The sequence below is a fragment of the Photinus pyralis genome, unplaced genomic scaffold (assembly GCF_008802855.1).
Source record: "Photinus pyralis isolate 1611_PpyrPB1 unplaced genomic scaffold, Ppyr1.3 Ppyr1.4_LG2, whole genome shotgun sequence".
NCBI classification, from domain to species: Eukaryota; Metazoa; Arthropoda; class Insecta; order Coleoptera; family Lampyridae; genus Photinus; species Photinus pyralis.
This window is the reverse complement of record NW_022170403.1, coordinates 44862373-44889018: the sequence shown is the minus strand read 5'-3', so window position 1 is coordinate 44889018 and position 26646 is coordinate 44862373. Positions and strand designations below refer to the sequence as shown.

The window sequence follows — 26646 nt, the reverse complement described above, 5'->3', positions numbered from 1 at the left end:
TCATGCAAAGTGCTTAAAATGACGACTTCGCAAGTATGTAATTTTGCAAAAATGTTCGAGGGAGGACTCCTCCAGTAATCATTGTTCAAAAAGGCCCCGCTTAAATGTTTCGCTCCAGGCCTCGCATTTGCTAAAGACGGCCTGTCAACTACTTCGAAAGGTACTTTGACTCCATTCTGGCTGTCGTTCTATTGCTCCAGTGCAGACAAAGGTCATGTGATATGCGCATACCCAATCATCATCGCGATTCTTTCTTCCGTACTACTTCGAAAGGTACTTCTTCAACTACTACTTCAAGTACTTAGAGTACTTCGACTATAGTACTTCGAGTAGGTAGGTACTTCGATCGAAATGTACCTACACCTACTTTGACTAGTGTACCAGTCTTGTTGGGTATACCCTTTCCGATTTTGCAAATTTTTTTCAAAATCCCTACCAAGAAAGGGCGCAGCCCTAATTGGGGATAAATAAAATTTCTGATTTTGACGAAATTTGGTAGCTTTGAGAATGATTCCTGGAGGCAATATTGGATTTTAAATAACAAAACTTTCAATATTGAAAGAAGAGGAGCAGTTTTACAGCGACTGGTACTTTAAAATTCAACAATTGCTTAAAATAAAAAATAAAATGTGTCGTCTTATTTTAGCAACATTGTAGTAATTACTGTCTTTCTGTTGTGTATTGGGTAGTTGAATCCTATAGATACATTAGAAAACAGTTGTGAGTTGTCAAACTAACGTGAATTTTCCAGAATTAGTTTTAAAGGTAATAAATTATTTACAATAAAGCGGGTATGTTTAACATTGGCGACGAGGATAAAACACTAATGGCTTCCTTCGGCTTGGGAAGTATTGAACATTTAATGTAACAGCGCCGGAAACATGGACTGTGTACATACGAGTACAACGAGTCAATTTTTATTTCGAAGTAATCGATCTTTCATAGCCTTAGGTACCTACATTTTGTACCTACATGTATTAACGACGTATCTTCTGTTTTTGTTTTGTTAATGTGTATTTTTTTTAATTAAATAAAATATTATAAATTCATATAGGTATTAAACCTTTGGAAAATATTGGTTTTCACTGCGCGTGACGTCATCAGAAATTATGGTAAGATGAAGCACTTCCGATGCCCGTGGGTTATTTTTGTTATCATAAATGAATTTCCTGACCCCAAAAACATAAATCTAGACACCTTACACGAAATTCAAAAATTTTGCAATTAATCACCCCCACCCCCTCTAAAATCTACCGGGAAATGTCACGTGTTCTTCGGGCCAAATCGTCTAAATGGTTCTAAGATTATACCATGGTTCTAAGGAACAGCTGTCCCCTTGGTATCACAAAATGCAGTATATTTTGGTATAGAGCTGTACTATTACCTAATCTAATCCATACAGACAAAAAAAAGAACCGCAAACTTTGAAACTTCCGGGGTTCTCAAACGAAACATTTTGGGTATTGCTTTTATTTGGACAAAATGTTTTTATTTTCTTTACGACGCCCTGTATAAACGAATTCATTATTGTAACATAACCTAAAACTGTAAAACACTTGACTCCTTTTTTTCATTTGTGCTTTGCTACCACAACTTTGAGCTGAGCATGCCACATACAGGTAATTCCATTGCATTATTTCAGATTTTACAAGATTTTATTTGTAGTTTCGGATAGTACGGATAAAGATATAAACGATGTATTTAGCGATATACTGTTAAGCGAAGAACTGTTAAATAAGAAAGGCTATGAGGAGGGATACGGAATTGGTACATTGAATGGAAATATTGAAGGCTACCATTTAGGATATCATAGAGGAGCAGAAATCGGAGCGGAATTGGGTTACTACCTCGGTGTGGTTGAGAACCATTTGAAGAGTATTAAAAACAAGCAGGCGAACGATAAGAAATTTAAACATTTAATAGCCTTGCAACATTTAATTGAGACATATCCAAAACATAATTCTGAGACTGTAGATATTTTAAAATTATTAGATGATATTAGGTCACAATTTAGAAAAGTGTGTTCCTTACTGAAGGTTAATGCAAGCTATCCGGAATCTAGCAAAGTCACATTTTGAATGAGACATGTTACCCTCCCTAAATTGTATAAAGAAAGAGATCGACAACCTAATTTTAATATTAGAACCACTACTTCCTCTTGTTAACAGTCATATGGTGGATTATTTTATAAATTCTAGGTATAAAACATCGGTTCCATTGCCTTTACAAAATGATATTTGTAACATTGGCTGTGATAATGCAATTGATATTCTTTTAAAGGGGACACCTAACCCTTGTGCCTTTCATTTAAATGATTACATAAATCGAGCTAAATCTTGCCAACTGTATAATTTGAGCATGGTGTGTTTAAGTCAATCAGACTTACATAGAAAGTTTTTTGAATGGGGCGGCGGTGATGTAGAAAGTTTAAAACTAAAAGTGTTTGTAACAGAAAAGAAGTCTCATGAAATTGAATTATTAACAAAAGTTGTAGCCACAATTTATAATATTAGTAAAACGACACACATAATAGATGTAGGTTGCGGGAAGGGCTACTTAAGTTCGTTATTGGCCTTACATCATCAAATTCCTGTGCTAGGCGTTGACTCCTCCCTACTTCACACAGATGGTGCTATTAAAAGAGCACGTTTACTAGAAAAAGCTTGGAAAGGTTTTCAGCATAATCCTTATAAATCTTTGCCATCTAAAACGGAAGACAACTTAACTAAAATTGACCATTTGTATAAACAGGTAACACAATTTGTTACAGAAGACACAGATTTTGAACAGCTTATTAGTGACATATTTTTGCAGCGAAGTACAAATTTTGGATTAGTAGGTTTACATACATGCGGAGATTTGGCCGCTGCTTGTATAAAAATGTACAACAGAAATAATAATCTCAAAACCCTTTGCAATGTTTCATGTTGTTATAATTTACTAAATGAGGAATTCGAAAGTGTTAATTCCAAATCAACGCATAGTTTTGGCTTTCCCTTGAGTGCGCATCTTAGAAATAAACGTTTCAAATTAGGACATATCGCTCTGATGCTGTCGGCTCAGCCAGTAGATCGCATTTTGAATAGAAAGGAGCTGCCTAGTAAGATATTGTTTTATAGATCAGTCTTGGAAGTCATTTTAGAAAAGTATAATATTTGTAAGAGTAAGCGTCAAGTGGGAAAAGTTAAAAAGAAATGCGAGAACTTTGTGGAATATGTGCACATCTGTTTAAAAAATATAAATGTTAAACTTGATCTTTCAAATGATGAGTTAATGAAAGTGTATCATGAGTATGAAACATATGAAAATCAATTATATGTATTCTATCTTTTACGTTGTATGCTAGCGCCATTAATTGAAGCTATTATACTTTTGGATAGATTGCTATTTTTGCATGAGAATGGACATGCAAATGCATTTTTGACCCAGTTATTTGATCCTATAATTTCTCCACGGTGTTACGCACTCATTAGCTTGAAACGATAATCATTGGTATGGTGTGAGATATACATTGTGTTCATATTGTATTTGTTTTTATGTAGATAGTTTATATAGATAAAATTTGATTTGTATTAAAACGGTTGTAACGGTTTTACTTAAATATATATGATCTAAGTTACCATGTCTTCTTTATACGCATGTGCATAATGCTGGCGTAAGAAAATGTGAATACAGTTGCCTATCCCATAGGAATCTGCAATCGACAGTTCTCATGAAGTATACAGGCTGTACTGACTTCCATTAATTATTTATATCTGAAAATTTGCAGACCAAATATTTTTTCATAATCTATCGAAAGAAAATATAATCATGATTGTTTCATTTCCGGTTTTACCGGATATGGATGGCAACTTTCTAAAGAAAGTGCTCTATTTAAAATAACACTGCATTTTCGAAATCTACGTGACTTCGTTTGATACCCCATTTCCGGTTTCCCTATACCTAGCATCAAAGGTTTTCAAGTTATTCAAAATTTTTGACATTTAATTGCTTTTCTTTAGCGCCTTGTGTACATATGGCTCCGGTGACTTTGCAAAATGGGGGAAGAGCTATGAGTAAAAAATAAGAGGAGAGAATATAACGGTGGTGGGAAATAGCATAACACGCGACGGAAGTCGTCATCATATCACTTCCTTTGCGCTGGTCAGTTATGTCGACTTGACTTATGATAAAACAGAAGAGACGATGTCAGTTTTGTTTTATTACACCACTGCCAATAATGACGCGTTTCTCCCCACTCTTCTCGCACTCTTATAACTTCCTTTTTGTCCATTTCCGTCTCGTCCCCTTTTAATGCAAGGTTCTCCCCTTTTATTTTTTACTCGTAGAGGAAGAGGGCGCAAATTTGGTTGACCGCCCGGGCACCACCGGTAGTTATCTCGCCAATGGTGGGAACCCATATATAGGTTCCGGTGTAGGTAGAATTAGTTTTTAAGGGTTCTTCAATAATTTTCAATTCTGGTTCCAGTTTTGTCGGTTTCCAATAAAAAAAATATACATACCTACAGTTAAAATAGGTAAGTACACCATTTAGTATAAAATATTTTGTAATACCTGAATCTCAGGAAATACACGTTTTGAAGCACCAGGAATCTGAATCAAACAAAATCTCAATTATTATGTCGTTCTGTCTGCGTGTACTCTCATTTCCGGTTAAATGGTTCAATCGATTGGAACCAAATTTCGTATAAGTACATATTTTTAGACATAAAAGGAATACCTGAAAATCACGCGCATACGCAGGTGTGCGGGTGGCATCTGTGCTAGACACAAGAATTTTTGTGTCATACTTCTAATGGTAATGCACTAATGCAGGATTATTACGTTTAATCCTTCCCATCTTACATAAGCAATACCTACGAATGTTGGAGGAAGGCGTGACTTCATCCATGGCTTGGTGTTCTTGCTGATGCAGCAAGGGGGTCGGGAAAGGATGGGATACGCACGAGGAACCAACGGTCTTGACCTTTGATTAATAAATCCAAGTTGGTTGCACTTGCAGTCAAAGTTAAAAACAAATTTAGGATACTTAAGCAGGTAGCTTCTAAGAAATGATGAAATGCATGCACAAGATGTGACTCATCTTTGATGTAATTGTACCTTTGTAAAAAAGCAACATGGAAAATTATAAGGCCTTGCACTTTGCAGGGCAAATTTTCAACGTTTAAAACTACCGAACATGTGGAAATTAGTGAATCGCAACTCGGACCACCCATACATTTTAAACCGAAGAGTGTTTGTGTTAGCAGAGTTACTCCGGAGACAGATAAAAATTATGGACCCTCATATGCGGGAATTCTCAGCCTATAGTTGAGAGTCGAGGACAGTTCCGGCATTAGGTGTTGTAACAAATGTGGTTACAGTTATTTACCACCCCCGTGCCCCATCTCTTCAAGGCGAAAAGTGTTAGTTTACAAACAAGTTCATACATACATCCAATTTCAAACAATTCGATTATTCCCACGTGTTTAAAAGAATGATCAAAATTTATATGAATATTAGTTGGGCCAAGACCATGTAATCGAAATATAACAACAACTTAAAAAGTAATCGTAAAGGATTTACAAAAAACGCATTTCCACTTGCATTCATTTCCCATTTGTAAGATGCAACTTTTGTTAAATTCGTAAAAATCCGGCCACAAATATGAAAGATAGCGTTGCAAATGTGCAATCTATTTTTGACGTGCTACTTCAATTTCAGTTTATAAGAAGAATTTCATTTAAATGCTTTTCTAAATAAGAATTTTGAAACTAACGTTAGATTTTCCTTTGTTCCAAGCGCCTATGTATCAAATTTCATTCAAATACTTTTATAAATAAAAAAGTTTGCAATTCGTTTTATAAATGGTCGAGATGCGAAAAGGACACTGTGAATTTTGAATCGATTCGACTCACCTTTGGGCATTGCGTATTATATGGCTAAAGCTATGCCCATATTGAATTTCATGCAATACAGTTCATAACTAACGGAGATGTAAAAGCGATCGGACATTTCTAAACAAAGTTATCATTCACACGGACAGATACAGGGACAGACAGACAAAGGAACAGACGGACAGACCAACAGACAGACGAGAGACAGCAATACAAAATTATAAACGATCTCTAGGATCGTTAATAAACGGCAAAAGTGTAAAATTATGGAACATGTAAAAAACGGTTTTTTGGTTTTTTTACAATAACTTTTTTGTAAGCGGTACAGAAAAAATGCCTTTCTTGGTGCAAGCCTCGACACCATAACGAACCAAATAGCGAAAAAAGTAGAACAATAGCTCTTAAGATAAAGAACTAGTGGCGTCGCAAAACGAGCGGACGGACGGACGGACAAAGTGGCCACAACAGCGCATTTTTTTTTAAATTTTTGTGGAAATGCGCTAAAAAACTAACGCCAGTTTCAAAATTTTATTTTGCGCATGCGCAGTTCCCGCTTTCAAATGAAATTCTTCTTATAAAATGAAATTGAACAAGCACGTTAAAAATGGATTGCACATGTGCAACGCTATCTTTCATATTTGTGGCCGGATTTTTACGATTTTAACAGAAGTTGCATCTTACAAATAAGAAATGAATGCAAGTGGAAGTGCGCTTTTTGTGAATCGTTTACGATTACTTTTTAACTTGTTGGTCATAGTTCCGGTCTTCCGCATCAGGCGCCTAATACAAGTTACTCTTTATAACGGTTTTTAATAGGTCGAGAACTTTATGGGGGGCCGAATTTCAATTACAATTGCAAAAATTTATAAATTAGAACCTCACTTCACATGTGCAAATAAATTGTACCTATGTCAGTATATGTGGTTTGCTAACCTAATACCATGATGTAGTGCAGTAGGTATCTATTTTATTAAAAAAATGTATGTGTATCAAAGCAGATGTGACGCCATAGCGTACTTATCAAAATGAAAATGGAGAAGTTATTAACATTATTAACTGCATTTAAATGTATCAATAGATATAGAGGAATTCTTATCATATCAGGCTTCGTCGTCCACTTGTGATTTTTGTTGACCTACACTACTTTCGGTAATCGCATAGTACAAAAGTTGTTGTTTCATAAGTATCGATATTCAATAATATATTTATATCGGGTATTTTTTGAAATATAGTATGGAAAATTTTCATGTCTATTTTGGTACTGATATTTCTGAAGGTTGAAAAGTCACATACGAATAGGAAATTGATTTTATGTTAATGATTAAGTAGAACATGAATGATATAAGTGTAGTATACAGAATACAATCCACAATTTAACAAACAAAATATTAGACTATTATTAGATGTCTTGGTAATTGAGAAATTGGGTTTTGTCTTTTTTTAAAAAAATAAGTTATATAACAAAGAGTAATAAATAGGTATAAGTATAATAACACTTTTTTCTACACCTATTTATTGCATAAAGTATTGCGTAAAGTTTTGTATTGCTGTCTGTCCGTCTGTCTGTTCGTGTGCACGATAACTTTGTGTAGAGACGTCCGATCGCTTTTAAAATTGACCCACATGTTCTTCAGGATATAAGAAAGGTCTCTATTGTGTTTCGGCTACGTAGACTAACGGACCAAAAAGTTACAGTCCAAACCCCCAAAGGGTTTTTTAGTAATTCTTGTTACAAGGAACATATGAATGTCCGGTTTTCTGTATTAGTAATATTCCTTAAATCTCAGGTAACTATGCAGATTAAAAAAATTGCGCATGCGCAACCAAACTGTTGTATTTGCGCAATCCCAATTTTTTTATTTGTTAAGATATTTAAATAAAATTTTGTACTGGCACCTCAAATAAAAGTAAAGCTGATGCCGATCAAAAAATTTGTTTTTGCCATGCGCAATCCGATTTTTTAACATCCCCGTTAGTTATGAATCGAATTACATGAATTTTATATGTATGCACCTCGAATAAAAGTAAAACTAATGCCAATTCAAAATAGTTATTTACGTTATAAGTCCGGTAGGTTACTTGTAACAGTACGAGTTAGACATTATGGACGAGGCGACGTCAGGAGCCGAGTCAAGAATGTCTTAAACGAGTACTGTTACAAGTACTACCGGACGTATATCGTAACGTATTTTATTTCATACTGTAAGTCTGTTTTGTATCATTATTTCATTTCAAAGATTACAAAATTTCATCATATTGTAAAAATCGCATTACCTTTTTTTCTGTGGCAACGGCCGTTGCTATAGTTTGTAGTTTGTTGACAATTGAATTTTTTTCACTGAAAAATTGACGTTATAAACGTTGTGGGATGTTCCACTGTTCCCGATACAATCCTGTCGAAATCTCATGAAGCAACCGAAAAGTTGGTTCCTAAGAAGTCGGCCGCAAGGTATGAAAAAGAGTACTAAGTGTTTTGCCAATTGAGGAACAAGTAGAGGAAAAAGTCATGTTGGCATACTTTTTGGACGCAGTAAGTTTTTGAATTGAGATTTTTTTGCCTGGGTTTCGGTGTTAAAGCGTCATGGAGCATGGAAAAGCTCATCGACGGCAGAAAAATACATCGAAGGCTCGGTAGAAGGAAAAGTTAAGATTGCCCGTATGATACAATTGATACAAGGCGGCGAAAATTTCATTGAAGTTCTACAGCAGAAGGAATCAAACATTACTAACTCGACATACAGTAATAACCCAGGCGTAGTGTTGCGGGCAATACAAATTGTTTCATTACAATCAAAATCAATGTTAATATTTGAAATAAAGAATTACAGCCAAATTTATGTTGGGGTTTTTAATTAATTGTGTGAAGATGTCAAATTTGATGTATACAAATAACAGTCCGGTAAGTGTTGCTTAGCGACACTTACCGGCTCTGATGCTGTAATAACTCACCTACCGGACTCAAAATGATAGTGTAATCGAACATCTACCGGTCAGTATGAAATTACAAGCTATGCTGATCTGGTGGGACAGAATCAATCCCTTAAGGTGTGTTGTAAAAATGATTGTAACGAGTGGTTTTATTTCGCGCCAAATTTCATTAAAAATTTCGAATTTCTTGTCATGATAGTGCAGGTCACCCTGTATATTTCATTATTTGTTCCGGTTAGAAATTTTGTGTTTGGGCATTTCGGTTTGCTCAAGACTATGGTCCGATAGATTTAATTTCGCTCAGATTTAATTTCGTCGTGGGAAGAGTGCAAAGCTGATTGACGTCATCATGAGTAATGCGAGTTGTTTGTCGTTAATTTATCAACTTTGGCGCCGTCTGGGCCGAGAAAAGGAGCGGATGTAACACCGAGCTATCAGAGATAAGGGCCCTTTCCACGTCGTCAACAGAAAACCGTGAGATCAGTTTGGTCAGCAGTTCTTGGAGGTTAATGACGAAGTTGGAGTGGGTTAAGTTTTCTTTATCTAAACCAATGGGAGAATTTCTAGCGGGAGCCATTTTTGTTTTATGGTAATTTGGGTGTGATTTTTTCATTTCAATTCTGAAGAAGGGGATCGTTTTTGGGGAGACTCGCGGCTAGTACGTCGAGGGGTCGACACGTACCTTGAGTGATCGCGTTTTTGGAGAGACTCGCGGTTAGTACGTCGAGGGGTCAACACGTACCTTGAGTGATCGCGTTTTAGAGGAGACTCGCGGTTAGTACTTCAAGCGGTCAACACGTACCTTGAGCGAAAGTTTTGGTACACTTGGCGGTTTGAGCCACCGGCTTATTTCGGTTGCTCCCAGTTGCGTGCTTTTTGCACCCGTTCCGAAGTGTTATTTTCTTTTCGTGTTGATTTTTTTGGCGAAGAAGACCCGGTTCAAATCAGATGATATTTTGGCGAACCCTTGAGCGCCACCCCAGTTTACTTTGGATGCAGTGAATCGCGTTAGGATACGTTGTGATTTCTCGAGGATATATAATTCAAAGTGCTGCCCTAGTCCTCAAGGCGCAGAATTTCGGGACCCGCCCCAGGTGGAATTTCCTACTAGTGCCGTAAGGTCATTTGTCGAAGGAGCGCTGCGTTTCGGAGAGATATTTGCCCCAAGAAGAGCTGGTGAAATAATACTTTGAACCATCGCGGTTTACCGTCGGATAGTGATCATAAAAGTTTGTGTTCTGCCGTACCGCTAACTCAAAAAATCCGTTTCCCGCCAGCGATTAAAGCTAATAAACTGATAAAATAAAATTAAATACACTGTGCTGTGTAGAAACTTTGGCAACTAGCCGTCTCCCACTCGCCACGCGAAGGATTTCCGGGACTAAGTTTCCGTTTCAAACACTAAACTTTGCTTTCGTTCCGAGGAAGGATAGGCACCGTGGATTTTTGTTTCCGTGTGTTAAATTCAAGCCACCCCTCACAAAGTCACAGAGACCTAAGTGTCAGATCACATCCAACCTGTACCAGAGGAAAGAGCAGTTCACAAGATCGGCTGTACAAATGTTGTAAAGGTTAGTCTAATTAAATTTGTAACATTCTGTAAAATTCCACTTTTTGGTAATTAAGCTATAGTAAAAAAATTTGATTTGATTGTTTATTAAAGTCCAATGAACGATTACCAAAGAGTAGGATAAATTTTTGTGTTTATTTAAATAAGTCCCAGCCCACGCTGGATTAAAAACTGATTGCCTGTTGTTGCATTTTTTCAAACTGTAGAGGATGGCCACCCCTTGAGTAAATTAATTTCACCTGTTAGGATTTTTTAGTTGTCATTGTTAAGCTAGTGTTTTTATAAGGAGAAGAGAAGAACTGCTAGATCCCTGTAAATTGTTTGTATCGCTAATTTCATTTCAATATATTATCTATTTGGTTTCAAAGTGCCTGTCTTTAACAAAGAACGAGGGGAAGGAAAGGGAGAAGTAGGATTTGAGGCAGGAGACTGGTAGGCGGCAGGTTAAGGTTGGTTACACAGTTTACAAAAGAGTTTAGCCCACCGATTTGAGTTAGCCGGAGCATTTATTTTTATCGTTTGAACAGCCTAAGAAGAAGACGGTTTGCCTTGCCGGGCGGAACCGATGGTAATCTTCAAGTCCAGAAGGAACCCCCGTAGCATGATGTATGTGCGAAGATCTCGAGGATGGTTCGGTATTCAGTTGTATCGGATTGTTTATTAGTTATTTATTTAATCAGTGGGATAACGGCCTCATTAACTTACGAATGCGACAATTGCGCATACGAGGGCGTTAGCCCGAGCTATTGTAAGAGCATGAGTATGTTAATGGCCGTTAGCCCAAGTATTAAATACAACTTTTTATCTGCGACTGTTCTTCTACTGCTAAAAACGAAAAATAAATTTGATGCATTTTTTTTAAATTTCAATCGAAGTAGCATAGTTAGCAGTTTTCGACGCCATAGAAACAAGAAAATCCTAACGTCAAGAAAATTTGTACGTCAAAAATTTTGCTTCTGATTTCTTTGCGTATGTCATGAGTGAGTCTGGAACTATTCCATCAGACGTTAATGTTTACAATAAATAATCTTGATAGTTGATTTTTGATCATACATTGTTTTGACAAGGGATTATCCCACTGAGTGTGGTAATGAAGTTCTTATCCCACTGAGTGTGGTAATTAAGTTCTTATCCCACTTAAAATGACCGGGATAAGTGAGAGTTATCCTACAGGCGCAGATAAAGTTATATAATTGAATAACGAAGTCAAAATTAAGGGTTATATGGAGTTGTACTCCCATAACTTTTGCATTTCTAAACTGCATGCATGATACTCATTCTGGGGAAGGTTTTAATTATAATTACGGACAAGACAAAATTTGTTAATTTTCCTTTGTGAGAGCGCAATGGTTATACCTATACCTACGTTGCTACAATGAGATTTCATCTTCAGAATACTAGTAGAACACCTAGATACCTACTCTACCTGTGCCTACGTATATCTTACACTATGGTATACCTATCTAATAATCTAAACTGACTAAATTAAGCTCATGATTGTTGTAATGTTAACGTGCTACATATAATACGATTTATGACAATATTTATAATTAGATGAATAGTATGTTATTAGGTCAAGAGTTGAGCTAAATGTTTGTTTCTTTCCATTTGAAAATAGATGTTCTGTTTTGTTTGTTTCGCAAAAGGAAAAGTATGTAGATAAAACGGCGACTACGTACTACGCAGAAAATCACAGATTGTATAACAACTTTGTGAATATTTCAACGTGATTTTAAATTGATTGGTTTGTTATAGCGATATGACACTTAAAATAAAACTAAAATAAGGAAAACAATCTATGACAACCCTTAGATAGCAGCATCTTTTTCACTCTTGAAACGTTCATTAGGACCTTTTTTCATGAAATATGTGAAACAATTCTGCAAACGTCTGTAGGCGTCAAAGCGGTACAAAACAAGATATGATAAACAACTCATTGATCGCATATTTTTTTCTGAATTGCGTGATGCGAAGCGAAGTAACCTCAGGGTCTCGAAGCATGATCCAGTTTGGTATATATAGCAACATACTTCTGCTTATCGGCCAGTTGCAAATACAGTTAACACGTTCGCACCATGCCAGGAACTATGCAGAGTGTCCAAAATCACATCAACGAACTTGTTCCTAGTGGAGCAAAAGATGCAAAACGCGATACGAAGACATCAAAATCCGTCTTCGCTCGCGAAGCCAAGTACGGCGCGCACAACTATGAACCAATTCCTGTTGCAATTACTAGAGGACAAGGTAAATCTTGAAACACTAGATTTCAGTAGGTATACCCACTTACTACATGTATTCTGTTGACAGGGGTTTATGTTTGGGATGTGGAAGGAAAAAAATATTTCGACTTCCTAAGTGCTTATTCAGCTGTAAACCAAGGACACTGTCATCCCAGAATCGTCGCAGCTCTTCAAAAGCAAGCCGAAATATTAACGCTAACTTCGAGAGCATTTTACACCGATGCATTGGGTGAATATGCTCAATACATAACCAGTGTATTTGGTTACGATAAGGTTTTACCCATCAACAGCGGAGTGGAAGCCGGAGAGACTGCCTGTAAAATTGCACGAAAATGGGGATACCTTAAGAAAAAAATTCCTGATAATGAAGCAAAAATAGTATTCGCGGAAGGCAATTATTGGGGACGAACCTTAGCCGCAATTTCGTCGTCGACAGATCCGTCTTGCAGGGAGCATTATGGTCCATTTATGCCGGGATTTTTAATCGTCCCCTACAATGATTTGGAAGCTTTAGAGGTAGGTACCTGTCTTATTTTTTACTTTTTGGTTTTTTTAAACTTATATTTATACCTTATATAGACGACATTGAAAGACGATCCTAATATTTGTGCCTTTATGGTTGAACCCATTCAAGGAGAAGCAGGAATTGTGATACCATCGCCGGGTTACTTGAAAGGTGTACGTGAATTATGCACTAAATACAACGTATTGTGGATTGATGACGAAGTGCAAACGGGAATGGGGAGGACGGGAAAACTTTTGGCAGTAGAGCACGAGGATGTTCGACCCGACATCGTCTGTTTGGGAAAGGCGTTGTCCGGAGGAATGATGGCGGTAATCACTAAGGAAAGCGTATAGATTTTGATTTTAGTGGTTTCAGATATCCGCAGTTTTGGCAGACGACCCCATCATACTTTGCATGAAACCCGGAGAGCACGGATCAACCTATGGAGGAAATCCACTCGCGTGTAAAGTGGCAATTGCGGCTTTAAACGTTACCATCGAAGAGCGTCTTACCGAAAATGCTATGCACTTAGGTTGTTTACTAAAAAGTGAACTTAAACAACTGCCTACAAGTATTGTAAAAGAAGTTCGCGGCAAAGGACTAATGTGCGCAATTGTCATAAATCGAGGTAATTTTTTAATGAATAATGATAAACCCTTCCATTGTCAGGTGTAACTTATGTTCAAATTATTTCAGACATCGGCTTCACCGCAACAGAAATCTGCCTTAGACTGAGAGATAATGGACTGTTGGCAAAGCAAACCCACAGTGACATAATCCGCCTCGCACCACCCCTAGTGATTACTGAAGCACAGTTAAGAGAATGTACGAAAATAATCACAAATACAATTTGTTCCTTTTTGTAACTAAATACGCCCTCCCTACACCCTCTATGAATGGGGGTGAAAATAGCTCCTATCGTCAGGTATGGATGCAGATGCTGCACCGATGAATGTTGTACAATATATATGTGAAGGCGTTTACCAGTACGAGTTCGTAGTAAATAATTATGTGCCTACCTATATTAGTTGATTAATTTAATCGATAATAAACGTTTATGTATGTATATGTCAATTTAATTTGCGGCACCTAGGTAAGTGATTTAGTTTAGATACTGCTTGTAACAATATCTTTATAAGCATTATACCTGGTTGCACTATGAAATTCAGATCTAACTGCACAATAAATCAAACAAAAAATAAGGCAACTATTTAAACAAAATTAGGCAACTAATAATTATAATACAAATCAACGTGGACTTCAAATTCAAATAGCATGATTGAATTTGTGTTCAATCCAAATTAACAACCACATTTAATCTTTTTTAATGCACGCGACGCTCTCGCGATCTATCGCCTAAAATCCATGGTAATACTTCGCGGTTACCCGCATAATGCCCTACGGGCATCTCCTCTGGACGTGTCCCTACCAGGGCCGCCCAGAGGGGGGGGGGCAACTGCGACGATTTGCCCCAGGCCCCCGATTTCAAAGGGCCCCCGTGTTGGCCGTGGATCTGTGAGGAAGAATGAAACAGCAATAGAGTTCCCGTTGCCACATTTTCATTTGTACGGCCGATGATGCCAGTAAATTTCTAAAATAACATTTTCTTTGAAATTTTTTCTATTCCAAAACAGGGCCCCAAAATTTACTTTGTCCCAGGTCCCTGAAATTGTCTGGGCGGCCCTGGTCCCTACTCTCTTAAACTTAAAAAAAGTACACCTAAAATTGCACCTAGCAGTTGTTTCAGCTATCTTTATCAACTCTTTTCACCAACCCCAACTCTCGAAAAGTAATTGGCCCAAACCTCGATTACCGAAAATCATTGATTCAGCAGTTCTCATGCCTTTGGTCACTCTGGTTCGTGTCAGTAGCTGTCTTACACAACCAGAAGACTTGACCAATAATTAGTGCAGGGTTTTTTATTACTTAGAGCAGTATGTAGGTACTCCTAGACAAGTTTCTAATGTTTGTAACTGCATCTGTCCATCTTCCTGATGCAATTACGGTATCTTTTAATCAGTTACAGGGTGGAATTCGCAGGCCAATTGCACATACATGTAGTAATGTGATTGAACTATCTTCAATGTATTGGGTGACCCAATAAGACTGTTCCTCGGCCATATCTCGGGAACCGTTCGTCGTATGACTTAGGGGTAAAAAAATTATTGGGTAAATCGGTTATGAAGAATCGCTGGAAAATATTTTCAAGTTCTAAAAATGACCACCAGAGGGCGTAACTGCCATCTTAAATTTAAAAATGGCATTTTCTTTAAATTTCGCATTATAAACTAAAAAATTTTTTTCACATTTTTAAAGAGAACCAGTCTATCTATCATTTTCGTAAAAACAAAAACTCAGTTATTTCAAAAACAAAGTAGGCGTGTGGCGTTCAATTGTTTTTGCATAAACCTGCTTTAACTTCTTAACCATTTGACCGATTTTAACAAATTTGGTATCGTTGAAAAGAGCATTCCTTGGGCAACGAGAATCAAATATAGTTAATTTTGTTGAATCCTTCTCCGCCAGGGGGCTAGTTTTGACACTATGATCCAAAATCCTAAAAAAATAAAAAAAATCAAATGGAATGATACGACTTTTTCTTTATGAAAAAGTAGCCAAATATCACCCAAAGAGGTCAGTCAAACTGTTTTTTCAAAATATCGTTCCTGACCTCAAATATTGGGAAAATGAGATTAATTAATTAATAAAAATGCTTAAATTGTATCTTATTTGAAGTACTTCCGGTATTTGTCGATGGCGCGAAAGATTGTTTGGAAAAGAACCCTACACTTATAGATAGGCCTTGGAAAATTAAACAAATGAAACACGATGCATTATAAAATAATAACAGCCGCAATTTGTAAATTATTCTGCTGTGTTTACATTCAGAAAGTGCAGTTTTTTGAATTTGTAATCTTTTCTAAAATGCCGATTTCTAACCAAGATGCATTTAATATGCTGGCGGCGATGGCTTGTGGTCGATTCGGATAGCGCAAATAGAAGATGCGGGCTAATGGTCGCGTATTGAAAATACTCCAAATATATCGCCAGCATATTAAATATGCTTCTTCGTTAGAAATCGGCATTTTAGAAAAGATAACAAATTCAAAAAAATGCACTTTCTGAATGTAAACACAGCATAATAATTTACAAATTACAGCTGTTATTATTTCATAATGCATCGTGTTTCATTTGTTTAATTTTCCAAGGCCTACCTAAAAGTGTAGGGTGCTTTTCTCTCGCGCCATCGACAAGTACCGGAAATACGTAAAAAGTAAATTTAAGATACAAGTTAAGCATTTTAATTAATTAATTAATTAATCTCATTTTCTCAATATTTGAGGTTAGGAAGGAGGAAGGATTTTGGGTCAAAACTAGCCTCCTGGCGGAGAAGAATTCAACTAAATTAACTGTATTCGATTCTCATTGTCCAAGGAATGCTCTTTTCAACCATACCAAATTTGTTAAAATCGGTCAAACGGTTAAGAGGTTAAAGCAGGTTATTGCAAAAACAATTGAACGCCCCATACCATCTTAGTTTTTGTTCTGAGTTTTTGTTTTTACGAAAATGATAGATAAACTGGTTCTCTTTAAAATAATTTTTTTAGTTTATTATGAGAAATTTAAAGAAAATGCAATTTTAAAATTTAAGATTGCAGTTACGCCCTCTGGTGGTCATTTTTACAACTTGAAAATATTTTCCAGCGATTCTTCATGACCGATTTACCCAATAATTTTTTTTACCCCTAAGTCATATGACGAACGGTTCTCGAGCCGAGATATGGCCGAGGAACAGTCTTATTGGGTCACCCGGTACTCTTCATATCAGGAATTTAAAAGAGAATTAAATTTGTACTTGTCAGATCGGTATACATACCAATACTCATAGCTCTAAAATAATTTGTCGATAGGTGCAACTTGATTTCTATTATTGTTCTTTAGTCCAGAAATTTGAATAAATTGCATAATGAATTGGATAATCTAATTACAATTAATAATTACTTCAGAGTTTTTATTCTTCTATGATACTATATTGAAGACTGGGTTCTGTCCTTGTTTCTCATTCACGTTTTCGCAGGCAGTAACAATGTAGAAGCTTTATTATTAAGCGGCAGAGCAAAGCGATGCAAGCTTTATAGGGGAGTCGAAGTGTCCGTCTGTCCGTGAACACGATTATTGCCAAACGCTTGAAGCTATATTCTAGTATTTTGAAAATGGGTCAAATCCAATGACCACGTAGGGTCACAACGAGGTGCTCTGCCGCTTTTTTAGATACTCTTTAGGGGTTTATTTTGCTTTTGTGTGTCCTCTTGTTCGTATTTTATTATGCTTTTGTGTTTTGCTTAATTGCTATTCCATAACATACACATCATGTTTGGTGTAAATTTTAATTGATTGATGTTGATTACATGATCTTGACGGGAAGTAATAGTCATATAAATTTTGATCATTCTTTTAATATGTGAAACGAGACAGGGAAGTTACTTACCGAGTTAGTTGTATGTGTGGTGTGTGCGTGTACTGAATTGTTGTTCGTAACTAACACTTTCTCCGTGCATGAAGCAGTCACGGTAGTGGCGAATACTGTAATCAGATAAGTTACGACTTAATTCCGTGATTGTTTTCGACATTCAACTGTAGGCTCGAAACCCCGAACGAGGGGCGAGTTACATATCTCGAGGGCGAGATTATGCTAATCAAAACTCTTCGGTTTAGAATCTATGTGCGATAAATGAGTTGCGATTCGATAATTTCCACTATTTTGTCGTTAGTTCGATTTGACCTGTAATGCCATGTAATTTTCCATCCAGTTTCTCACAAAAGACTTTATTGCACCAAAGATGTACTATTATGTTTATCATTACCCAAGGAAGAATTGATTAAATTTTCAGTCACCCCTGGGCGCGAGCTCATTGTGCCCGTGCGTAAAGATACCTCTGCTGGTCGATATAGCTAGCGAGCAACTTATTTTATCGAAACTCGAAACATAAATAATTGAACACTGTCACCATGCTACAGACGGGTAAGCTTATCAGCAAACAGCTAACGATAAGCGTGTATGAATGTGCGTATCTTTCTAGTACCTACTTGAAAGAGTTCATATCACGTTCCGCTGGGTTCATTGCAGTCTAAAGAACGAATACGAATACAAGATCTAATGCATCTGTTATTGGTCAGATGTAGTACGTAGTTCTTTCCTTTCTTTCTTCCTTGCAAAATAAGGCAGAAATGATAACTAAAGGCCGATTTTGTTTCTTGCCGTTAAATTTATCGGACAGTTCATTACTATGGAAACAAAGACATTCACATTGAATGTTATTCATTTAATAAACGTATAGCTGAACAAAAATAAGGTACCTATGCAATTCAAAGGGCACCCCTGAATCTGAGCATTTATAAAACCATAATAATTATTGTGAAGCCGCTCTACATTGATTAATGTACTACAAGTACCACAGATTTAAATATATTACAAAAATGGAGAAACTAAAGTTTATCCTATACTTATCACAATCAATTATTTAAATAATAGGGTCAACCTTCAAATTATCGCTTCAAGTGTGCGAGTGCCATGGAAATACCTATCCGATAATATAATATTGTTCCATTTAATTTATTGGTATCGGTAGAGTTGGTACATAAACATTACACATAGTATTTATATTGAATTGCGATCTTGCGTAGCTACTTCTAAATCAAAATTAGTGGGTAAGTTCTCTTTCATTAATATATTTTTACTCCTGTCCGAATGTACTTCGAAAGAAACCGAGGCGTTACCCCCTGAACTTGACTTTCAATTCAACGATTGGGAAACCATTTGTCATAGTTGACGAAATTTCAACATTCGAACCGTGTAATCCATAAAAATTATCTACGACCTTTGCATTGATCAAGAATTGCGATTCTCTTTCTCTGTTAAGCGCAATGTATCTGTCGAATAAATTCCTTTCAATTAAGTGTGGTGGAAGTGATCATATATTCCTATCTACATTAATGGTTAGCTAGTTTGTTTATTAAAGTGACTACATTTATTTTTTAAAAAGGTAATTTATATGTATACATCTACGCCTAGGTAATAATTGTTTTTGCACTTGCTTAAATAATTAGGCACTAATTATGTAATGCTTTTTTTCACGAGCATCAGAGTATCACTAACTCAACGATTGGTCAGATGCACAGATAACAATGTAAATTTCAAGAAGTGCTGGTGTTTGAAATTGTAGGTATAATTGTTTAAATATTAAACAATGGTATAATTTATAATACTTAATATACGCAGGCAGATAGGTATATCCGTTCAAATGAATTTTGCAAAAATTAAATTTTCCATTAACTGGATCCGTTGAGAATGCCTTTCATTGCGTCCGGTTCGTGTGGTTGCATTCACTGATAATCCAAAATATAAGTTGAAGATGTCTAATATGTTTACTCAATAAGATAACCAACTTAAATTTCATAAACAAATATAAATTTCGTAAGTAGTTCAATATCGAGGAACAAGTGCTATAAAATTCAATTTGCTTTAGAAAATTAAAGAGTGGAGATACTTTTTACACCTGATACGAAGAACTTCAGTTGATTACAAGATTTCTTTCTTATTAGGTTAGAGTTTTTAGCGCATTTTTTAAGAATTTTTGTTGTTTTGTCCGTCCGGACCCACTTCTGTGCCGTTTCGAACTAGTTCTAGGAATGGTCCTGGTCCTGGACCGATGAGAAACTCACACACTCATCGATTTTTCCCGAGCGGTTCAAGAATAGGGGTCTCAATTACACTAGCAATATTAAAAGTCTATCTAGATATTAATAAGTGCCTTTGGTAAATCGCTTTAAATAACAAAATTTAACCGGCTAAATTATCAAACAACGTGCTCAAACTTTGCAAGGTGGGTGACGAATCGTTTCTACGCACCAATTTTAAGCTATATTTCGCGTACTACACACCTTATCTTACATACCATTCTAAAAATACCTTTGTTAACAGTGCAATGAATTTGTATAGGTAATGCAAAAACAATCCTCTGCATTAGGAATAAAAAGGATATTACATTAAATGGACAAAACGTCCCCTATTACAATAAGTTGTCAATTTCTAATTTTGAACTGGGGAGATCATCGACAAAACACTGTTTGGGTTTCTCTATAAGAATTCTGGTAGTCCACGAATTGCTCAATTTTCACGGTGACCTAATTGGATAATCCGACTAAAACTATTTATTGTTCGAGAACGACAACACAGACAAAATAGTTTAATCTGTGCTAATGCCAATAAGAGGAATTAATTCTTCCACAATATTTTTAGCACTTTCCAACTTTTGGTTTTTTGTGGGTGACGTACGTATACCTATCGCTGGATTCGTAATAAAAAATGCTACTCACAATACAGAATGTACTTTTTACGGGCCATATAAAAAAATGAAGTGGATGATGATTTAACGAAACATGGTTTCAACGGTGTCTCGTAGAGCTCAAAAATTTTTTCCTATTTTTAGTATCTGTTCAAATAACCTCAGGGAAAAAGAAAAACCAAATCGGCAAATTTCGGTTTTTCTGGCATATCTTCGGAAGTAATCGGAATTTCCTGGTTTTTATTTAAAGCATGATAATAACTGTTTAATTGCGCAACTTTTCCCTAATTTGACCATCGTCGTATTTTCTATGGTTTCGGAGAGCCCCATGATAGACAACCTTATCTTGGACAGTGTATAAAAATCTCGTGTCACGGTGTTTGTGGTCGCACGCCTCCGAATCGGCTTGACCGATGTTTATGGATTCTTTTATATTTGGTAATGGCAGATATAATGAGAATTGGTCGTAAAGTATATTTCATACGATTGGGCGAGGTGAGGCGTTGCAGCCGCCGAAACCGAGTTTTTGTCCCATCCGAGCGCGCGGTATTAGGATAGATCGTAGAGCATATTTCATATCGCGTGTAAACATATTGGGTGAGGTGAGGCGGCGCAATCGCCGAACCCGAGTTTATGCGCCATCGGGGGGCGGAACATTTGGGTGAGGTAAGGTAACCCAGCCGCCAACACTGTGTTTCTATTCCATCCAGGAGCGGGATGTTGACGCGAAGTGAGGTGACGCGGCGTAGTCTTCGAAAACGACCGTATCTCCCAACCCAGAAAACGAGATTTCCCAAAGGCAATCTACTAGTACATATACAGATAAATGTAGTTAGAAGATATTCGGTAGTTATTATTCAACTTAAAATGGAAACCTTCTTTTAACCGAGTTCATGCACGAGAACACACAAAAACTCCATCGCTAATTTACAACAAACTACTGCTATTTTGGTGTAATCTCTACGTTTAATTTTCCGCTCTCTTGAAAAACTTTGACGTAGCTCTACGACGGTTCAAAGCGCATTTAATAATTTTCTATCTTCGACCTAACTCCGCCCTACCCTGAGCCAATTTTACCGTATCTAGTCCCAGACAGTCGCTAGTGATTTTGATTTTCCCATGACGAATCCAGTCTTTCAACTTACCTATTATTATCAATTTAATATAAATTTAGAGTAACAAGACCCACTATCTAATAGAACCACTGCCTAACACCTGGCTACCCTAACGTCCGTCCGCCCGTTAGCACCATATCTCATAAACGAATGGACCGATTACGATGAAATTTTGCAGGTGGATTCTTTATCAAATTTGTAGATCGGAGTTCGTGAATTGACAATGTAGGCTAAAAAATAAAGAAGGTCCTTTCCTTTTGACATCTCCGTTAGTTATGAACCGAATTGCATGAAATTCAATACGCGCATAGCTTTAGCCTAATCGATCAACATTCACAGTGCCCTCTTCGTATCTCGACCATTTACAGACCGAATTGCAAACTTTCTTATTTATGAAGGTATTTAAATGAAATTTGTTACATAGCCACTTGGAATAAAAGCAAACTTAACGCCAGTTTCAAAATTTAGTTTTGCACATGTTATAGCCATACCCAGAAGCTCGTTTACTATATTTGTTTACACGTTTATTATCACCTGGAATTAGGGGTATCACTTTTTTATGTATGCAATGCCGATTTTTAGCGTATTCCTTGCGGAATTAAAAAAAAACGCTACCCAAATCCGTCCGACTGTCGCTTTTACTCGAGATTTCTATTCGCATGAACCGATACATACGAAATTTTCCTCGGTGGTATTATAACCCAAATAAAAATTAAACAAATTTAAACGCTTTAGCGGGCTTCCGTTACATGGTTTCGGTCTGTCTAATGGGTTCGACGCTCTGCTATTTCCAACTGGATCCTAAGTCAAATTCGGGTTCGGGGCCAATAGCCTCGGTCAAACAAATGGATACCCAATAATTCTTCAGTGATTCTTAGAGGGCTCTTCAAATATATATTTTTGTTCCTTGGGAAGTTATTCAATGGTTTTTGGATTCATTAGCGGCTGTTACGCTGTGTCCTTGTCTTTCGCACGGAAAAGTACGGTTGTCGCAATTTAAGTACCACGCCAGAGAGAAACATGTCTAAATTGTTCCGCAGGGCGCAACGTAACAGCTGAACGTGGCGTACGCAACGATGTAAGAGAGTGCTCGTCTCTCCATGTGATAAAAGCAGACAAATATGACTTACATTAATTTTAATGAAGGGTAGTCTTGATTCAATTTGTTTAGGCAACCCATTTGCAATGTGTTTGTTTACATATGAAGATTGCTAAAAAATGTATTCGCTCGGTAAACAGATGAGCGAAGGCTGACCTTATGTGGGATCTTGTACTATTAGGGGAATTTCTATTCCACGGGTAAGAATATACGGTAGGTAGGGACAGTAAGAGTAAATTAATTCACTTTTAGTTAAAGAATTCATTTGTCTAATAAATTTATACAGATAGGTACATTCCACATTTCACTGGAGCCTGGAAATTTTGATATAAAAGGGGGTTTGGCTCATGTGAACGTCACAATATTCTGCCCGTTTCCATTTGTCCATATCTCCGGCGACTTTTACTGAAAAGTAAAAGTTAGCATTACCAGCTATATTTCGGGCATGTCAAACTTTAAAGAGTATAAATTACTTGTTAATTATTGGACGTTATATTTACTACAATTCCGAATAGTTAATTTAGGTATAATTCACTTATTTATATCAGCAATTTGGCAATTTCATATGGTCCAAATATAGACCACGTAAGAGGAAGGGTTGAATGCGCGGCGTTAGATTGAAAAGACACTCGTGGAATTACAATGTTAAATCCTATAATTAAATTGGAGTGTATTCCGACTGAATTAACTAAGTAGTACAACGAAGGAGAGACCAAAAACCACTTCAACACTTATTGTAACTGGCATGTGGCATGAAATATAGGTACAACTGGATGTTAAAGCATTTGCAATACACAGGTAGGTACCTATAAATCGCACGTAAACATTAATAAAAAGTAGAAACCTTCAGGATAGAGCTTTTTAAAATCGCACTTTTCATGTAGGTAGATACCCATCTGTCACTGCGGATAAAACACGTGTTTTCAACACAGATATCCATTTTCAGATTCCTACAATGATGTCCAAACTTCGTGCAGTTACTCAAAGGGTCAGTATTAACCAAATAAGAAAGTTAACGACAAAAGAAGTCCTCGAGAGAGAAGCTAAATATTCCGCCCATAACTATCATCCATTACCCGCTGCCTTAACAAAAGGAGAAGGTGAGTTAGGTGGGTTTCCAAATTTAATAAAAACAAAACCAATTCAGGAGTTTTCGTTTGGGATGTCGAAGGGAAAAGGTACTACGACTTTTTAAGTGGATACTCCGCCAACAATTTTGGTCATTGCCATCCCAAAATTGTGGAAGCGTTAAAGAAACAAGCCGGTGTCCTTCATCATACATCCAGAGCGTTTTATTCCGACGCGTTCGGAGAATACGCCAAAATTGTAACTAAACTGTTTGGTTACGATAAAGTTTTACCGATGAATACAGGTGTGTTAAAACCTACCAAAGCGCGCATTTTCATTTTTTCCTCTAGGGGTCGAGGCAGATGAAACCGCATGCAAGTTGTCACGAAAATGGGGCTATTACAAAAAGAATATACCAAAGAATAAGGCGAAAATGATCTTCGCCAGTGGTAACTTCTGGGGTCGATCGTTATCGGCGATATCTGCATCAACTGATCCAGAAAGTTATGAGGGTTATGGTCCTTACATGCCAGGTTTTGAAATTGTTCCATATGATGATTTAAAGTCTCTAGAGGTACTTAACCATTATTGTGACATACAGCACGTGTTACGATGATACTTCCAGACGGCGTTCAAAGATCCCAATGTATGTGCGTTTATGGTTGAGCCTATCCAAGGTGAGGCAGGTGTCGTTGTACCATCAGACGGATACCTAAAGGGCGTTAGAGAATTATGTACTAAATATAATGTTATATGGATTTCTGATGAAATTCAAACGGGCTTGGGACGAACGGGCAAAAGGTTAGCAGCTGATTACGAAAATGTTAAACCTGATATATTAGTCCTTGGAAAAGCACTTGGAGGCGGCGTGTATCCCGTTTCTGCATGTTTAGCTAACGATGACATCATGTTGGTTATGGAACCTGGTACGTCTCCCGTCACTTTGTTAATAAACTTCAATCTAATTGCATGATCGACTAAGCGCACTGTAACACTACTATGTACTTACAGGCACACATGGTTCCACGTTTGGAGGAAACCCTCTGGGATCGAAAGTGGCTATTACCGCACTTGAGGTACTAGAAACTGAAGGTGTTATTGAAAACTCTTTTAAAATGGGAGAGCATTTTAGAAAAGGTGTAGAAAAGTTGAATTCACAACTAATAACAAAAGTAAGAGGAAGAGGTCTTTTAAATGCAATCGTTATAAACAAAGGTACGTTTGAAGTAACACTAGCTGTTAGGTAGACAATCATTCTCTACATTTTAGAGGTGAAAGCTGAGGATGTTTGCTTAAGGTTATTGAATAACGGATTACTTGCAAAATACACTCATGGAGATATTATAAGATTTTCACCTCCACTTGTTATTACTCAAGAACAAGTGGAAGATGCTGTTAATATTATTGGAAAAACACTTCGTGAAATGTAAATTTTTATATGTAATAAACCATGTTTAAGAAAGTAACAAGAATTAATTCTATAACCTATTTGTTAATATATACATACAGGCATTGTATTTATAAATATGATAGAAATGGTGTAACGATAACAGTTTTACATCAATTAATGTTTTTTGCAAAATATCTTTCGATACTTACAGCTTTAGACAGACTTAGAAAACAAGTTGGAAAGTTCCCGTTTTGGTGAGTGGTGGTAACTACAGTGACTTTATAAGGACAGTGGCGACAACTTATCATAATCCGCCATATTGGAGCTAAAAAATTGATTGTAAGATCAATATACCTTGTCATGTCAAATTGTGAGCGTAGAATAATAAATGTCAGTTTCATTTAAGTAAAGATTCTTGTTCAAAACGAACGGCGCAGAAATGATCGTTTAAAGCTTTGCAGAACAACCTATGGGAAAACAAATGCCTCCCAAATTCAAAAAGGTATGGGTATATGGAAAACAGTATAATAAGTATGAAATATGGTGCAATATCCAAAATGTACATATAAATAATCATTAAATTGTGTTTGACATTTCAGTGTCTTCTGTCACTTCTTGTCCCCTGTCGCGTGTTGCTCCTTCCGGACTTAAAAGTATTTCTTTAGTCTCTTAAATGGAAGACAAAACACGTTGATCTAGTCCACGGAGTACAAGAGATCAATATTCCATGTGCTCCAGCAAACATGAAACCAATTCAAACGTATTTACGATCACAATTGAATTTGCTGCTAAATTTCGGATAAGCTGCTTCTCTAACCAGTTTTCTATCTAAACTCATTAGGTATTTAGGGCTTCTGAAAAAATTTTACATCAATTACCAGTCGTAAGGTTAGGCACAGTTTTACATCTAAAAACACTAAGCGAATTACATACCTTATAATATCGTAATAAATCCAAACTATATGTATGCGTCTTTAAAAATCGAGTTTATATAAAACTGGAGACGGAAAACGTAAAATAAAGCAAATACAAGAAGCAAAGTGTAAACTAGTAACATGAAGCCGTGACAATTACAGGTGACACTGTCAAAACAGTATAATTAATAATTATAGCACGGAGTCCACCGCGTCGTTTTGAAGGTTTTCTATTGGCCAGTTTGGAATTTAGCTCCAATATGGCGACCGGAACCAACGACCAATCAAAAACGAGATACCCTGTTGTCGCCACTGTCTCTATAAAGTCACTGTAGTGGTAACGTCCTGTAATAACTAATGTAAAAAAATTGAATTTTCATTTTTTTATTAGCGGTGATGATCATATTATCATGTATCCGTAAGTGTGGTGTCACACTATGCGTTTGCACTGCTTCTGCTAAAACGCAAGTAGTCGTCCTGTCAAACCGTATCCGCTTTAGCAGGAGCGGTAAAACCGCATAGTGCGACACCACACATAGCGCGCTACTGACGTCAGAACATGGTGTATGGTGTTAGAACTCAGAATAAACAGTTT

At 36.7% G+C, this 26646-nt stretch overlaps 4 protein-coding genes across 4 annotated transcripts; all 4 read left to right on the top strand.

The window, feature by feature from the left end:
• The first annotated feature begins 1327 nt into the window (after window positions 1-1327).
• On the top strand, window positions 1328-2110 carry LOC116164675 (protein LTO1 homolog). Its single transcript, XM_031478874.1, has 2 exons — window positions 1328-1619; window positions 1666-2110. Exons 1-2 carry the CDS (start codon window positions 1607-1609, stop codon window positions 2076-2078), a joined length of 426 nt encoding a protein of 141 aa, XP_031334734.1. The 5' UTR covers window positions 1328-1606; the 3' UTR covers window positions 2079-2110.
• On the top strand, window positions 2058-3619 carry LOC116164674 (methyltransferase-like protein 25). Its single transcript, XM_031478873.1, has one exon. It carries the CDS (start codon window positions 2086-2088, stop codon window positions 3484-3486), a length of 1401 nt encoding a protein of 466 aa, XP_031334733.1. The 5' UTR covers window positions 2058-2085; the 3' UTR covers window positions 3487-3619.
• Window positions 3620-12408: 8789 nt separating this feature from the next.
• Window positions 12409-14185, top strand: LOC116164658 (ornithine aminotransferase, mitochondrial-like). The gene is made up of 5 exons (XM_031478859.1): window positions 12409-12618; window positions 12682-13130; window positions 13194-13448; window positions 13495-13747; window positions 13816-14185. Exons 1-5 carry the CDS (start codon window positions 12450-12452, stop codon window positions 13983-13985), a joined length of 1296 nt encoding a protein of 431 aa, XP_031334719.1. The 5' UTR covers window positions 12409-12449; the 3' UTR covers window positions 13986-14185.
• Window positions 14186-19029: 4844 nt separating this feature from the next.
• On the top strand, window positions 19030-25231 carry LOC116164132 (ornithine aminotransferase, mitochondrial-like). Its single transcript, XM_031478262.1, has 7 exons — window positions 19030-19116; window positions 23626-23779; window positions 23827-24051; window positions 24098-24321; window positions 24373-24673; window positions 24759-24962; window positions 25017-25231. Exons 1-7 carry the CDS (start codon window positions 19045-19047, stop codon window positions 25175-25177), a joined length of 1341 nt encoding a protein of 446 aa, XP_031334122.1. The 5' UTR covers window positions 19030-19044; the 3' UTR covers window positions 25178-25231.
• The last annotated feature ends 1415 nt before the right edge of the window (window positions 25232-26646 follow it).

Coding starts and splice junctions, on each gene's coding strand:
- LOC116164658 (XM_031478859.1), top strand. CDS start 12,450: ATGCCAGGAACTATGCAGAGTGTCCAAAATCACATCAACGAACTTGTT. Junction 13,131..13,193: donor ATGATTTGGAAGCTTTAGAG/GTAGGTACCTGT, acceptor TACCTTATATAG/ACGACATTGAAAGACGATCC. Junction 13,748..13,815: donor CGCAATTGTCATAAATCGAG/GTAATTTTTTAA, acceptor AAATTATTTCAG/ACATCGGCTTCACCGCAACA.
- LOC116164674 (XM_031478873.1), top strand. CDS start 2,086: ATGTTACCCTCCCTAAATTGTATAAAGAAAGAGATCGACAACCTAATT.
- LOC116164132 (XM_031478262.1), top strand. CDS start 19,045: ATGTATCTGTCGAATAAATTCCTTTCAATTAAGTGTGGTGGAAGTGAT. Junction 23,780..23,826: donor TGCCTTAACAAAAGGAGAAG/GTGAGTTAGGTG, acceptor AAACCAATTCAG/GAGTTTTCGTTTGGGATGTC. Junction 24,322..24,372: donor ATGATTTAAAGTCTCTAGAG/GTACTTAACCAT, acceptor TGATACTTCCAG/ACGGCGTTCAAAGATCCCAA.